We start from the raw sequence: 15,804 nt of genomic DNA, 5'->3' as shown, positions 1-15,804 counted from the left end.
GAGTAAAGGGCAAGGATGGCTGCATAACATCTCAACAAAGTCGCACCCAAAGTAAAACCGCCTAAATTAACTCCAATTAAAAACTTCACGAGCAGTTAGTTCAGCGATGGTATTGAAACAAACTGTTCCTGCATGAGAAAAGAATTTAAATGTTCAGGAAATATTATTGACGTAATGTTAAAACTGTTGATATTAAGTCAGTCAGATCTTCATATACTTAGCAACTCAGAGCATCGGAGCAATGGACAACAAGCCGGGTCTAAAACACAGGTCACATTCCACAGGTTAAGAGTAGAAATCCTTACTCTACTGATGAATAACTATGCCAAAAGTTCCCCTTCGATCTAAAACAACATTTTCGCAAAGTGCTACGTGATTAAAATTCGGGACGTTATAAACTGGTGGGCTAGGAGACTGAATCTTGGAGCTGTTTATTTATCTGTAGCACAGTGACTCTGTGCTCTGACCTGCAGAATGTGACCTGTAGTTAAGACCCGCCGTGGACAACATAAAACAGTTACAAAAACGACGAACGAGGGAGCTAGTAAATTAATTTATTTCCGAAATGTGGTATTCAGTAAGAAACTTTCAAACCTGCTATTCCAATGTACTTGTCTAAACGAACTCGGTGACTCTTTATTCAGAACGTTTTACACCCTCCCAATATTCAACAAAATGCTTAACGAAATGGTTATACTAAACCACTAAACTGCGGAAAAGGGGATCCGTAGCGAAACGAAGCGAAAAGCGAAAAAGGACATGAAAAGAGAAAACGAAAGCGTAGACTTATCTGCGAAGGGGAGTTCGTACATCCACGAAGATGCTGCTTCACCTCTACATCACACGACGGTTTCTGACGCTAAAATGAACGGGATGTCCTTTGAGACTTCCTTACATACACGATTAAAATTCATCCCACCCACTAGAAAAGTGTTTGCTGCATCAGAATATTTCATTGAGATTTCTGTGCGTCAAACAATAGAGCATACAATGATATCAATAAAAAAATATCGAATAAAGCACGCACTCAGTCGCCAGTTATTTTCTTCTAAAAAAAAGTGCAGGTATTTCAAATGAAATTCGTTGAATAGTTTTCAAGAAGTCCTTTGTGATATCACTAAAAACCCCAAGGAAAGACTGAACATGTGTCTTCGGGAGCTTGAAATTCATCGCCGCGTTTTAAATGCATAACGTGTCTTATTCTCAGTTGTGTTGGCATTTTACAGACCCAAGCCCTGAAAACTGAAGGTGTGAGATGTTTACCAAGATAGGCACGGAAGGCGTGCTCGGACTATTCGGTGACAACACTGGGAATGTAAAATTTTGTAAAAGCAAAAAATATAAACATATCAAAAATAATTCTGATAAATGTATTTAACATCAATTCTGTCTTGAATTCCAAACATGATTTGTTAGCCACAATGCAAGGATTTGAGTTAGAGACAAAACTAGAGGTCCAGAACAATGCTTTTCTCTGACTTTCCCTTCCGAACAGTCACGGATAGTGGCGAATAGTCGTCAATAGTCACCGATTTAGTTCAGCACTGGGTTCGTTGAAACTGATCACGTGAAAAAAAAAAAACAAAAAACAATAAAAAACGAGTATGAGGTTAGTGCTCTGTGATTAGTTTATCAACTGAAAAGACACAAACGAGCTGCTCTGATAACGGGTTATAAAAACAACAACATCTAAGCTACGTCTGGCGTTAATTAATTATCCAAACAAGCATGAGAATTTCAGTGAATTTATTACCTTTTCTTCTCAGGACTTAGGCTAGGGCCGACAGTAAGAAAACAGAAAACACAAGGATAACCTAATAAAGACGTATTTACGCTTTTGCAGCGGTGAAAACAGAAGAAATTACGTTTAGAAACACCTTTTGTACTGATAAGCATCTATGTTTTTTAACGGGAAAATTGGGTACCAAATTTCCCCAATTTGGCCACTATTTGCCACTATTTGTCCACTATTGGCCACTATTCGCCACTACTCGCAACTGTTCGCCACTATTCGAGACTGTTCGCCACTATTCGCACTATTCGAGACTATTCGTACTATTCGCACTATTCGCTATTCGCGACTATTCGCTACTCGGGTTTTCCAGACAACCCTTTGGCAACCCTGCCTGTGAATTCGGGCTGTCGGCGATTTTCACAACTTTAGCGAGAAACACTTACAATTCTCAGGCAATTACCATTACTGAGAGACATCAAAATCTACTAAAATAAAGTGTATTTGGTCAAGTTGCCTTCATTGATCTCAGTTGAAATGAATTAATACCAAATGACTGGTCTGGCAAAAACATTGGTACGCAAATCAGTAATGACGGATGCACCAGTTAGTAACTGTGGAAATCAAGAGAGATTGCATACACTAAAATTCTGTTGGAAAGCCGTCGAATCAAAAAGTTGATTTTTTCAGCGTAAGTTGTCAACGGCCGCACAAACGTTTATAGAAAAATACAAATTGAAATATATGTTTTGAGACAGGTTTCGGCCACTATTTGTTTGGGTTTTCTAACCCAAACAAATGCCTATACAATATATAACCCTACAAAGATTTATATACTTAACAAATAAAGAAGCCTAAGCCGTATATTACACTGTGATAAAACTCGACGGGAATTTGAGAACACGAGAGAAATGTAGAAAACAGGAGCCGCAGGCGAGTGTTTTCTACATTTCCCGAGCATTCTCAAATGTCCGGAGTGTTTTATCACGATGTAATACACGTCTTAGGCTTCTTCATTTGCTTTATGATATAGAGGTAATGTGGCGAAAATCTGCGAATAAAACACGCTTTTTCTATGTTTTATACCGGCTGATAAAACATGTGTTTTTGACCAATCAAAGCGCGCGCAGGGTCCTATCTATATTATAAAGCCAAGTAAATAATCCTCGGAAACTGCTAAGGACTAGACTTGTCACTGAGGTATCTTTGAATTAAAGATTTGAAAGTATGAATGAAGGAATCAATGAAGAAGACCGAGGTTATTTGCCTCAGCCTGTTGCACACTAAAATCGTCGAGTTTGGTTCGTTGAAGGGCTACATTGAAACAACTACTGATAAGAGACTTTGAAAATTTATTGAAAGAATCAATGTCGTTTCTCTTATTTAATGAAGTCTTGACAAATTTTTGATGAATTTTTCGAACATTCCAGCTGGCTGTTAAGTATGTATAAAGGCTTTTAAAATGAATAAACTTACCTCAAACTAAGGCGTCCGCACGGCAGAATGTCTTTCGACGAAAGATTCTGGAATTAACCAAGACCGAAGACCAAGCCTTTTCGCGCGTTGAGCCAAAGGAACAGATCTACTAAAGATCAGGTTTTTTGTTGTGATTATTTTTTTGCATGACCCGCGTCGCTTACCCGTGACCCGCGCTGTTTACCCCCGAGCTGCGTTAATTAGACACTCCCATAATTCTCGCTATCCTTTCTTTTGTAGCCTGCGTCGCAGACAGTCTAAACCGCCAGTATAGTCGGGGATTATATGGCACGTCCGGCTGCAACGCAGGCTATTCTTATGACGCTTGTGTTGAGTTCATCTGATTCGATTTCTTTTGCCGAGCCTTTTTTATGTCTTCCTTCTGTCTGAGGAATTCGCTAAGCGAGCTAACGTCTCATCGGGTTTTTTCCAGAGTGTTTTTGTTCTGCTGTTGTTGGGTTATCTAAAGCGATGAAGCTGTTGGAACTTTCCGCCATTGTCTGTAAATTAAAGCTAATTCGTGAGAAAACTAGTGTAAACTTTTGGAAATGAAGATTGAAGAGGCGCTGAAAATAACATGAACGAGTTGCGAACTGACTGATTTGTGATTGGACGAAAAACTAGTTTTTCCCACATGTGAGAAATTCGTTTCGCAATTGTGATTGGACGATGAAATTTCCGTCTGGGTTTTTCATGCGATCGCTCCTATCCGAAAATCTCAGCAAGTATAAAATCAATTTTACTCTCACCCTGAGTCACAGTGCCTTTCTCTAGCCAGGTGTATAAATGGGTATCGGCGAATTTAACCCTGCAATGGACTAGCATCCCATCCAGGGGAACAGAAATACTCCTAGTCACTTCATGCTACAGAAACCGAGATAATTGTTATAGTCAAATCAAGCGAAGCGTACCCCTCAAGATTAATTAATGAACTGATTATTTGAATATTGAACCCGCTAATCGTTTCAATAATGCAATAATGAATTGATTATTTGAAAATTGAACTCGCTAGTCATTTCAAAAATGCACAACTTCGATTTTAAATGGCAATTCAATCCGAGCGATCTTTTTCAGGCGCAAAGTTTAATAATACGTCAAGAAATAATTGGAAACCGTTATTTGAAGTAAATTGCCTCATCAACTATCACCTCATAGAAATCGAGAGCGAATAATCTAATTGTTAAATATGTATCCCATGGTTTGCATGTAATAAACACTAACGGGGTCTGTTGCTCGCAGAATACTGGGCTAAGCGATGCAGTCTGTTATCCAGTGTAGCAGTTTTCCAGTGCAGCAGTCAGTCCCCCTATTTAACAAGTCTGTTTGATTTGTTCTCCAAGGAATAGGGGAAACGCTCTGGTTTGATATGATGCATATGGACCTGACTTTGCTATTATGCTCTGAGAGTCTGGGACGCAACTAAGCAGCCGCGCCTGCGGCTGACGTGTAGTCCAGAATCCGAAGCAGTCAACATTCAGCTGATGCGGCCGATCTAGTCCACTAATTCTGCTAACTTTTCTTGTTAGGAACAGGTTAGTCCCTCCAATATGTGGGGGAGACTCTCCTCCATGGCACAGGCCGTGCAGGAAAAGCTAGAAGAGTCTTTAGGTGAAGATCCAGGCGAAGGTTTGGAAGCATCGGCAGAAAGTCCACCGCAAAGCAAGGTTGAAATTCATTCATTCGATTGAGGTGTCTTATGGTGTAGTTTCTTATTGTACGTGATTCTCTCTTTTGTCCAGGATGAGCTTATAACAGAGCTTAGAGCAGCGTTGAGTCAGTCGGAGAGGAGGAACGAAGAAATCAATCGTGAATTCCAGAAGTTGTTGCGACAGAAGGAGGTACACTGCTGTTTTTCATTTGTGTTTACATGCTGATTTCTTTTCTTCGTGTCCAGCACACAATATTGACTGAACAAGGAAATATTTCACATATACTTAATTATTGCGCTGCGAAGAAAATCATATAGGCAATAGTTTTATTCTGCGATCGGTGATTAATTAGGTGATCTTTTTGTCTCTTTTGAGAAAATCATTAAAGCATTTGCCTGTATTATCCAAACATGATGTTCAGTTCTTGTAACTTGTAGTTTGTTTGTCAAACTAACATCGTTACGAATATTTGCACAGTTGATTTTCGGGAAGGAAATAACTGACAGTATTATCTAGGCTACCTGTATATATGCCTGTTACATGTGCATATAGTTAATATCGCCAATAGCATGCAATGGAAACAAGTTACACCTGTCATTAATATTTTCGAAGCTTCTTTGCATAATCTGGTGCATGTGTGACTTTTGATTCATCGTTCTAAACATGTCAGCCGTAGTAGGCAACATTGCAGCAAGGTCCTTAATTTGATGCTCTCACATCTACTTGTTAGGAGGAACTTGTACAGCTCAGAGAAAATGTCAGAGCAGGACCATCATTAGAGAGCAGTGAACTGTTATCAGAGATGCAAGATCCTGTAAGCTTCTTGTTTATTACATATTGTCTTACAAACAATGTTACGCAGTTTTACTTTTATTATGAAGTGTTCACTGAAAGAGAGAAAACACTCAATCACAGTTTTATAAACGTAGTTTCCAAGGGCACCATAGGGACACCATATGGCATCCATTAAATTAAGGTGTCCATATAAAGTTATTTTTTCAAGAGACAATGCTCTTGGTTTTCTTGCGATGTCATCACTACCATTTTGGTGGTCATTAAATAAAGATTTGTAATCAGCTTCTTTTGTTTATTCAGTAAAAACTCGATTTCTCAAGCTCTCGATTCTTTGAACTTCTTGGTAACTCAAACTAAAAGCCATTTTCATCCCCTCCCCTCCCCTCCCCTCGGGCAAACAATGCAATTTTACCCAGGATTCTCAAAGTACCTGGTTTTTCAAACCAATTTTTGTTTCCCTTGGAGGTCCTAAAAGTCAAAAAGATTCTGCTGTACTAGTACTTGCATTAATTGGTTTCAAACCACCTTTTTCAGCTGATGAAGTGCTTGTATTAAGCAGGTATCCATAAAATTGGCGTCAAACAAGCATTCAGTGAACATATACGTGTACTTGTCTCGGATGACTGGATGGTACTTCTTTCAAGCCCAACTGACTGTCACTGAGAATACACGTACTCCACCACCCCTATCAGTAGTTGTAAAATGCACATACATGTATACACACAGAAGAATTAAGGAAAATTCATACCAGACTCCAAACTGGAATCTAATCCTCAGAACAAATGTCCCTAATTCCTGGAATTTTAAAAAAAATTCTTAATCTCCACTTTACCACTTACTGTACTCACTTTTCAGATCGTGGACAGCAACAATAACACACGCTTTATTGCCAAAATAGAAAAACTCTTAGTTACAAAAAAATTAGGTAAATTCACCCAGAGTAATTTAAAAGCTAATCAAGCTGAGTGAAATTAAATAGAATTTACATGAAGAACTTGTTTGGCAGTAAAACTTAAATAAGGGAAAAAGAAAAAGAAAAACAATAAATAAGTAAACGGAATATGTCACCTATAAGAGTAAGGAGCTCCTTACACTCTTTAGATCATGAAGCTACAGTATGCAAATTAAAAGAGATTTCATAGGGTCTTATCTTATCTTGGAGTTACTAATGGGATGTCTTTTGGCAGGATAATCCCACCCAAAAGAGCAACATTCAACAGATTCAAGCCTTGCTTACTGAAAAAGACAACACCATTCAAACTTTGCAGAAGCGTCTTGAGGAGAGTGAGAGTGCAGTCAGACAGCTTGAACAGCAAGGAAGGGATAATGAAGAGAAGGTCATGAGTGAGTTGGCCGTCAAGATAAGAACTGCAGAAGGTTTCCAACTGAAACTTGAGGAATGTAAACAATTGCTGGAGGATCGAAACAAAACCATCGAAGGTCTGATGGATCGTCTTGATGCTCAGAAAAGGCTGATAGATAGCCGGGACCAAGTTATTGATCAACTCAAAGCCATGAAGAATCTTGACAGTGGAGCCGATGAACTTGTTGCCACCTTAAGAGAACAACTGGAAGCAATGAACAGTAGACTTGAGAAATCTGTGGATGAAACTCAAACAGCTAAAAGGGAAGTCCATGCACTCAAGAAAGAATTAGAAGAGAAAAGTGAAATGATTGCTGCTGCGGATAAAGTAAGATACTATTTGTTCTTAAATTTGCCCTTGACCCTGAATCCATTGTACTTAAAAGCAACATTGACTCTACTTTTAGAATGTGTCTCTTTAAAGTGCCCCTACAGTATGTGATCAAATTCTGGATATCCCTTTTCTTACATTTTTTGTACATAATAGGTCTTTCCTAAATATCTTGCCAAATTTCAGTCTACTATGAACATCAGAACTCATGTTTTTGGGACCTTTACATATATTTCTGAGAATTTATGGACACCATTGATTTTCCTTGTTCCAAGTTTTGGTTGAGAATTGGAGTAAATGACATCATTTTCTCAAAAATACCACACGGGTTGAAATTATAGTAATAATTAGTACTACAGCTCGCATAAAGAATAACAAAAGCTTTGGCTCTATGCCAACCTGTGTCGACCAAGACTTGGAACAGGGAAAATTAATGGCAACCATAAATTCTCGGAACTAAAGGTCCAAAAAACGTGAGCTCTAATGTTTGTAATAGACTGAAATTTGGCAAGATATCTAGGAAAAATTTATTGTTTACAAAAATGTAAGAAATAGATATCAAGAATTTGATCATACTGTAGGGGCACTTTAACAATACATGGATCCTATGTTTTCAATACTTGTAGCTAGAGCAAGAGAAAACTTCATTGTTGCAACACATTCAGGAAATTGAAGAACAGCACAAACTAACTGTCCAGAAGCTGCAGCATCATGTTCAAGAAAAGGAAAAGGTTCTCACTGCCAAGTTTGCTGAAGCCAAACAAGCCTACAAAACAACTGAGCATGACCTTAGAGAGCAGCTAGAGGAGAAAACGCAAATCATAGAGGTTATTTTGAAATTTACTGTCAGTATTTACCGTACAAAAATTAATCCTGGTAATATGGTGCTTACTCAAAACACTGATAATACGGTGTATGTTCAAAAGGGTACAGCCAATAGGGCTTCCAAAAAAAATTGCTGCAGGGAAGCATCATGGTGTGTAAAAATTTAATAATGACTGTGCCCTTTCTTAAGCAGATACAGTAACTATAATTGACGATGTATAGAGCTCTATGTAGAAGTTGTTGCATAGCACAAAATATGGAAAATTCCGGTATCAAAAGGTTCAAGGTGCCCAGAGAATAGTATAGTGGGCAAGCTGTAAGCCCTATGCGGAGACTCCAGCTAATTGACTTTTCTACATGTATACAATGAATGAAAAAAATACACTTGTATACAAAAATAGCTGTGGCTGCATAGTTCATGCACTCAACTCCGGATTATAATTCTTTGGCAAGACACTTAACTCTCACAGTGCCTCTCTCCACCCAGTTGTACAAATGGGTACTGGCAAATTTAATGCTGGGGGTAACCTTGTAATGGACTAGCATCCCATCCAGGGGGGAGTAGAAATATTCCTAGTCACTACGTGCTACAGAAACCAGGTTGTAAGCTCCGGCCTGATGGGCATCTTGGCTTGTATGTAGACTTAACATGGACCTTACCCAATATACAAAAATAGCTAGGTATGATTTACAGTGTACATGCAGAGTCCAACAGAAATTATATTGTCTCCCTTGTACTTGTGCTTAGAGAGTTAAACAACTTTTTAGTTGCTGCTTCCTAATACCGGTACATGTACATATTTCTTTATTTGCAGTCCAAGGATGAAGCCATTCAAGTCTTTAAAAGAGCCATGCAAGAAAAAAACTTGAGCAGTGAGGGGACCTCGCCAGCCTCTCACAGTGACAAAGTAGTGGCTCTACTTGAAGAGAAGATAAAGGAGCGTGAAGAGATGATCAACAACAATTCTCAAAGGATAAGTGCACTTGAAAAGGATGCTGCAGACAAACAGATTCATATTAAAACATTGGAAAAGTTAGTTGAAGATAAGACGGCAGAAGTTGAGACTTTACAAGAGTCTGTTCATGCCAAGGATCAGGAGCTTCAAGAGATTAAAGAGAAACATGGAAGAGAATTAAGCGAGAAGGAAATGAAGCTTGAATCACAGACAAAAATGAACGCCAACTTGGAGGAAACTATTGCATCCTTGAGAGAAAGTCTAGCTGGGCTTGAATCCAAGGAAAATGTAAATGAACGGCTCCTGCTTCTTGATGCAGAGAAGGAACAGCAATTTAGGGATGAAAAGGAAGCTTTTAAAGATAGCCAAAATGCTCTGCATGCTCAATTGCAAAGTTCTCTTGACAAGAACAACAAAATTGCTGAGGAACTTGCTTTGGCAAAAACAGAGACTGAGGCAAAGGAAAAAGAGATACGAGATTTAAGTGCCAAAATGGGAAAGTTGAAGCTTCAAGCAAAGGCTAAGTTGACCAGCCTTCAGAATGAAAAGGAAAAGCTTGCCAAGGATATGCAAGAGGTACATTTAGTGTATATGTAAAATAAGTGGCTGTTATAAGAAAACACATTTTCCTTCTTCTTCCTTGTTTTGGTTAAACACTTCGTAATTGCAGTGTACCTGTGATTGTAATCCATTTGAACGTTTGGTGTTATCTGTTTTGTTCTCTGATATGGTCATTATTGTTCTGTCAATGGAATACACAAAATGTACATGTACATCAGGGCAAGAAAATACCCAAGTCCATTTGCCTAGGGCAAATACATTTTGCTCTTGGGCAAGTGAAAATAGAAGTTCAGTGGCCAGGTGCGCGAGTGAAATTAGCCTCAGTAGTCTCGCGCATCAAATGAAAATGTCAGCTTGATAAATGATAATTTCCAGTCAGGAGTTATTTCAAAATGTAAGACTGCAAGATTAGTTATAACCATTTAGTTGAAAGCATGGATTTGTTAAGAATCCAAGCATATTTTGTTCATATTTGTCCTCTGATTGCCGTACTGGCCACCATGTCAGCAAGTAATATCTAAGTGGGGGCAAGTGAAAATGGAGATTTACTGGACGGTCCACTGGGCAAATGGATTTCATTTTTTTCCCTGCCCTGACATGTAGACAGAGCATTGTTGTTGATACATTTACAGTGGAATACACTTTTTTCAACCTTCAAGAAAAATGAAAATTGGTGTGAAAATTCAAAGTTAGAGAATTTTGGAATGATTTTTGGTCCAAGTTATCTGGGGGTTCAAAAAATCGAGGGTTTGAGAAATAGGGATTACACTGTAAACACACATCCGTTACATGTTAGTGCAAGGACATGTGCTTCAAGACAAAACTCTTCAAGACTAGTAAGTCAGATTGGGGCCCAGGATTAGACTTTCATGTAAGTGTAAAATTAGTCACACAGTTGCCCAATTTGATCAGACAATGTCTGATGGCTGACTGTTATTTCCAGGTCTACATGTTACATCTGCTTCTTAATATTTTTATCCAGTAATTATGTATAAATCACTAATACGTACAGACTTGTTACTACTCATAAACATTATTACTGTATAAACACTATGCTAGTGGAAGATTGTATGTACATGTCATCTGTCAAGGGGAAAACCCACAGCACATTGTTTTTTTGTTGTTGTTGTTGTTTTTTTTTCAGTATATTGTCTTTATGTTACCGTACAGCGACAACAAGAACTTTCTTCTTTGAAACTGTTTTATTTATGATTTAGGTTGAAATGCATCTGTTGCATGAAAGAGAGGAAAAGTTAGCAATACAAATGAAAATAACGCAGATTGAAGAAGAACGAGAAGGAGCTGAATCAAAACGCTTGGAACTAGAACAAGCATTGGAAGAGTTTGTTAGATCAACTGATAAAAAAGGAAAACTGGCTACTGTTGAAAAGAAGGCTTCGCTAGAGCAAGGTACATCTACAATGTAGAGCTGTACATAACAATATTAACCCTCTCATTTTTTCTGAACCCGCAAACACAGATATGGATTTCCAACTTTTGTTTCACGCCACTGAAACAAAAGCTAAAAATCTGTCTGTGTTCACACTTCAAGTACCCTCACAGGCTAAGTTTTGCTCTGCTCATCACACAGGTGTTATCAGTACAACTGGATACATGTGCTGTTTGTAATTGTACAGCTTGAATCACAAACTTTGTAATGTAGTTTTTACTCAATTGGTGTCTATTTTAACATGCTTTGTAATTTTTAGCAACCATTGTAAATATACATCTTTTAGGACTAGTTTTAATTTTTGATGATGTAAAGCACACTTGATCAGTTTATGAAAAGTTGCACTATAAAAAGTATTATTATAATCGCATCTATAACAAAATTCTCGATCATGATTGGTTCTCCACATGCCTATTTGTCGCGTAATCTATGCGCAATCACATGGGTGTCCAATTACAGGTATCCAATTTGAACTTTTCGTAATTGGATACCTGTAATTGGATACCCACATGATTTGCATGTCAATTAGGTGTACTTTAATGGCTTCCTTCGCACTCTTTCCTAGGATTTTCAAAACTTATGAAAAGCGTTACAGACATTTTCGCTCAAAAAAAGTTCCCAAAAGACATTTTTAATTCCAAAAATTGTTGTAGATACGATTAATTAGTAATTGCACCTTGTGCCGTACAATTCAGGGAGTAATCATGCTTGTAATTCAAATCGGCGTTGTGCTTCATGCTCATCTGATTTTGAAATTACTTGTGCAATTACTCCCTGAATTATACTCCACAAAGGCCAATTACTATTACTTATCATTTTCATCATCATCATCATCATCTCATTATTATTATTATTATTATTATTATTATTATTATTATTATTATTATTATTTATGTAGTCTCCAGACCCCATTAAATCCAAATTAAATTTAATGTATCTCAGCAGAGGAAGATGATCAGCCTGAAGAAGAACTGGAAGGCAGTGGTACTGTATCCACAATCATCGGCTCCAACTCAGAAGAATCAGGTTATGTCAATGTTATGAAAATACTTGAGGAAGAGAGGTACTGCATGGAAAGGAGACTGGATCTCATAACCAAGGTATGTTGTTGCTGAGAGACAAATGAATGGTGTCATTTTCAATATAATGCATTTTATATATACACCAAATCTTCAGATCTTCTTTGGAAGTCTTCGGCAATCTTCGGTTATCTTTGGAAAATGTTCGGAATGGTTCGTCTAACCTTCAGACAACTTTGGGACAATCTTCGGAAATCTTCGGAAATTGGTCGGAAATCTTCGGAACATCGCCAAAAACATCGTTATGTACTATCAGAATTTTATATGATAGAAAGAAAATTACCTGGTCGCTTGGAGATACGAAATTTTCTTCTCATGTTCAAAAATATTTCACTCGCTCGCTGCGCTCACACTTGAAGAGAAATTTTGTATCTCCGTGGGGCCATGTAATAATCTCTATGTCATTAACGCATTTTTCTTTCTGTAGGAACGTGACTCTTTGCAAAACAAAGTGGAGGAGCTGGAAGAAATGTTGGAAGCAGAGAAAGAACGCCTGCAAAAAAAGACGGAGGAAATTAGTTCAGATGAAGATGCAGAGCATGCCAAACACATGGCGGAAGAGTCTCTGATGATGCATGTGGAAACTCTTCAAGAAGAAAATGAAACTCTTAGGTAAAGCCACAGCACACATTGAAAGTGATCAATGATTTATCTTCATAACTCATAGAAACATGCACGAACCTCATGCAATTTACACAAAACAATTATAATAATAATATAACAATAATAATATAATTTTATATGGTGTGTGCTTCTGAGCATCCAGCAGCGCTGTACAAGGCTGGAGGCAAACTCGAAAATCTAATGGTTGATTTAGCTTCAAACAAGATTGTAACAATTACCTAATCCAAAACGTAGTATTGTACGTATTACATGTAAATAAACTAAAAATGCTATGTTATTTATATTATATTTAGAAATAAAGATGTTATTGTTGTTGTTGTTGTTGTTGTTGTTTAGATCATATGAGCAAACTAAGAGAACTGTCAATTTTGTACTCACAACAAATGTGTTCTCTCTGTGTTTGTAAAAGTTTTTTCAAGTTTTCTGTTTCTGTCAAGTTACATGTATGAAAACACTCAAAAAGGTGAGGTAGCACACCACAGCTTTACCTTGTTAAGAAATATGTATTTTTTTGTTTTCAGAGCCACGCTCGATCTGGAGCGGTCAGCGGTGGCAAATCTGAGGGAACAGATGAAACAAGGTCCACTGGACGAGAAGGTAGATATTGTGATGTTAAACAGTTCTTGTGTAAGACCAAATGTAGCTGCTGTAGGACTACGCCGTTGTACATCATGAGCTGTTCACAACATCAAATGCAATATCATTGGTTCTTTTAAAGGCATCAAGTGTATCTGCAGTTAGAACCCCTTGTTACATACTTACAATAGACCCTTTCTAGGCTTAAAGAGTTTTTTTACTGCTGGACCAAGCCCTTGCTACCCAGATCTTGTAATCAAGTGTAGACTGTAATACAAAGTTAGTAGAAAAAGCAAATTTTGCATACATGTATAGAATTATTTACAGTACGAATTAATGTACTTGTACACCGTAGATAGGTTTGTTTTTATTTTATTACTTGATACGCAAATAATATGTAATGCCATGTGATTGTTGTCAAGACACCTGGCCAACAATATGTTTTGGACCCCAAAACACTTAACCTTAAACAGTTTTTAGCTGCCAAAAAAGTCGTGTTATTGTCTTAGAAACCAAAGAGTTCTAGAAATTTCTGATCCAAAACATCCCACGTTTCAGCTGTTTGACAAAGATGAACGCATTACTTATCTGGAGACTAAAGTGGCACAACAACAACAGAATCTTCAACTGTTTAAAACAATGCTACAACAAAAAGAAGTGTATGTTATGGACCTCGATGATGAGGTGAATAACCTGATCTTTTTTTATTTCTTCAAAACGCGGTGCTCTAATGGTTATAATTACTATACAGCATTTCCCTGTTCCTAGAGACTTGCTTAATTAGTTTCGTGGAAGAAAGAATGAGGGAAAAATCTCTGATGCAATCAATTTAACCTTCACGTATCCAATAAACTGTTAGCATTATTTTAACCTTCACCCTTAGATTATTATACTGTAGAGATAAACTTTTAAGAATAGCGGTAATCAAATTGCAGGATATTTTGTATGTACAGTAATCATATGTGCTACAAAGTTTAAGTGTCAAGTGGTAATCTGAAAATTAATTTTAAAATCATAGTTACATGCATGACGATATCCTTAAGATTCAAATAATGATATTACAGAAAGGTAGACAAAAATGGCACTAATAGTACATGCAGAGATACTGTTTCACCTTTCTATTTTTCCATAGAAGTGCAATGCCTAGAGTATTTCAGTCAATAAACAAGTATTTTGACTGGCTTTTGAAACGAGCTATTTAGGGTGGAATTATGACTTACATGTAAGAGCAAAGTATATGTACAGTGATAAGGTCTTTGTTCAGTCTGTGCAATCGTGACAAGAAGCCCCTCCTACTAAAAAGAAATGCCGTTTTCTTAGAAGTTCAAGTATTAATATTTGAACTTAATATGTTGATATGTTTAAGGCAGTAGCAGTATTTCAAGGATATAATTTCACGATATAATTTTACTTTTTCTGAATCATGATCTCCAACTTGAAGTTGGACTTAGAGACGTCTTTCGAGCTTGCAGTTGACATGGAAATAGAGTTACTATCAAAGGCAAGACACCTTTAGGCCCAGTTCACACTTCGTTGGAGGAATTTAAAAACAGAGGTTTCACTCTGAAAACGCATAAAAAGTCCGTCTACAGTACACCAGAGAAATTTGAAAACGCAACAGTCACCGGTCATTTTGGATTTGTGTTGGAGGAAAACTCGAGCAGGGAATACATCTGATTATCGTGAGGCCATCTCTTTTGAAAATCTCCACTTTAAAAATGTTTCTCGTCTCTACTAAAACGTAAAGCCGACGTTTTTAAATTCCTCCGGTTTGAAGAGCGTTTTCGAAAAGCCGTTTTCGTGACGGAATAGCGTGGAGGGAAGGTCTAACGGGAGAAAATAACCTGCGTTTTCAAATTCCGCCGGCGTAGTGTGGACAAGTGTTATTAAATTATTTGTAGAGCTTGAGAATGTATTTCATCCTTATATATTTATATTCTAGGTATTTTCTCTGAATAAATTCAGTGTGGTTGAGCATCCAACAATAAATAGGAAACACTCGTTTTTGAAGAGCGGTTCAGTGAACTTTCTCTTCTTTCCAACTCATTAGTTGGGCGTGAAAACCCACGAAAAGCGACTAAAGATCTTATCTGGTTGACTTCATGGTCCAAAAAAATTACGTCTGTGCTTAAAGTATTAAGCCAGCTTGAGATATACTGTAGGCTGTGTTATCCCTCTCTTCCCATTTGTTAAAGTACTCTTCTACAGTTTTACGCAGAAGTGTAATATTAACAGTGCATACGTTTCTTTGCAGAACGAGTTGAGCGCCGAAGTTGATTCTCTGAGGAAACTGATAACAGAGGAGAGGGAGAAACTGATGGGTAAGCAAGGAGTACTAGTTGACGGTCTTCTTAACTCTTTGTGACAAATTCAAAAGAATATTTTCC

At 37.5% G+C, this 15,804-nt stretch overlaps 1 protein-coding gene across 3 annotated transcripts in view; it reads left to right on the top strand.

The window, feature by feature from the left end:
- The first annotated feature begins 4,608 nt into the window (after positions 1–4,608).
- Positions 4,609–15,804, top strand: part of LOC145479623 (uncharacterized) — a 33,997-nt gene continuing 22,801 nt past the window's right edge. Inside the window, exons 1-12 of one of the 3 annotated variants that reach the window (XM_081458032.1) lie at positions 4,609–4,872; positions 4,948–5,046; positions 5,588–5,671; positions 6,840–7,343; positions 7,973–8,173; positions 8,987–9,703; positions 10,906–11,098; positions 12,084–12,238; positions 12,645–12,829; positions 13,363–13,438; positions 13,976–14,101; positions 15,672–15,738. In XM_081458032.1, coding sequence (XP_081314158.1) covers positions 4,756–4,872; positions 4,948–5,046; positions 5,588–5,671; positions 6,840–7,343; positions 7,973–8,173; positions 8,987–9,703; positions 10,906–11,098; positions 12,084–12,238; positions 12,645–12,829; positions 13,363–13,438; positions 13,976–14,101; positions 15,672–15,738 — 2,524 coding nt within the window. In that variant the 5' untranslated portion in view covers positions 4,609–4,755. Of the gene's footprint in view, positions 4,873–4,947; positions 5,047–5,587; positions 5,672–6,839; positions 7,344–7,972; positions 8,174–8,986; positions 9,704–10,905; positions 11,099–12,080; positions 12,239–12,644; positions 12,830–13,362; positions 13,439–13,975; positions 14,102–15,671; positions 15,739–15,804 lie in introns of all 3 variants that reach the window. The other 2 variants (XM_081458031.1, XM_081458033.1) reach the window with 2 other exon arrangements.

This window comes from Orbicella franksi, chromosome 2 (assembly GCF_964199315.1).
Source record: "Orbicella franksi chromosome 2, jaOrbFran1.1, whole genome shotgun sequence".
Taxonomy (NCBI): domain Eukaryota; kingdom Metazoa; phylum Cnidaria; class Anthozoa; order Scleractinia; family Merulinidae; genus Orbicella; species Orbicella franksi.
The sequence above is the reverse complement of the archived record's forward strand: the minus strand, read 5'-3'. Positions and strand labels throughout refer to the sequence as shown.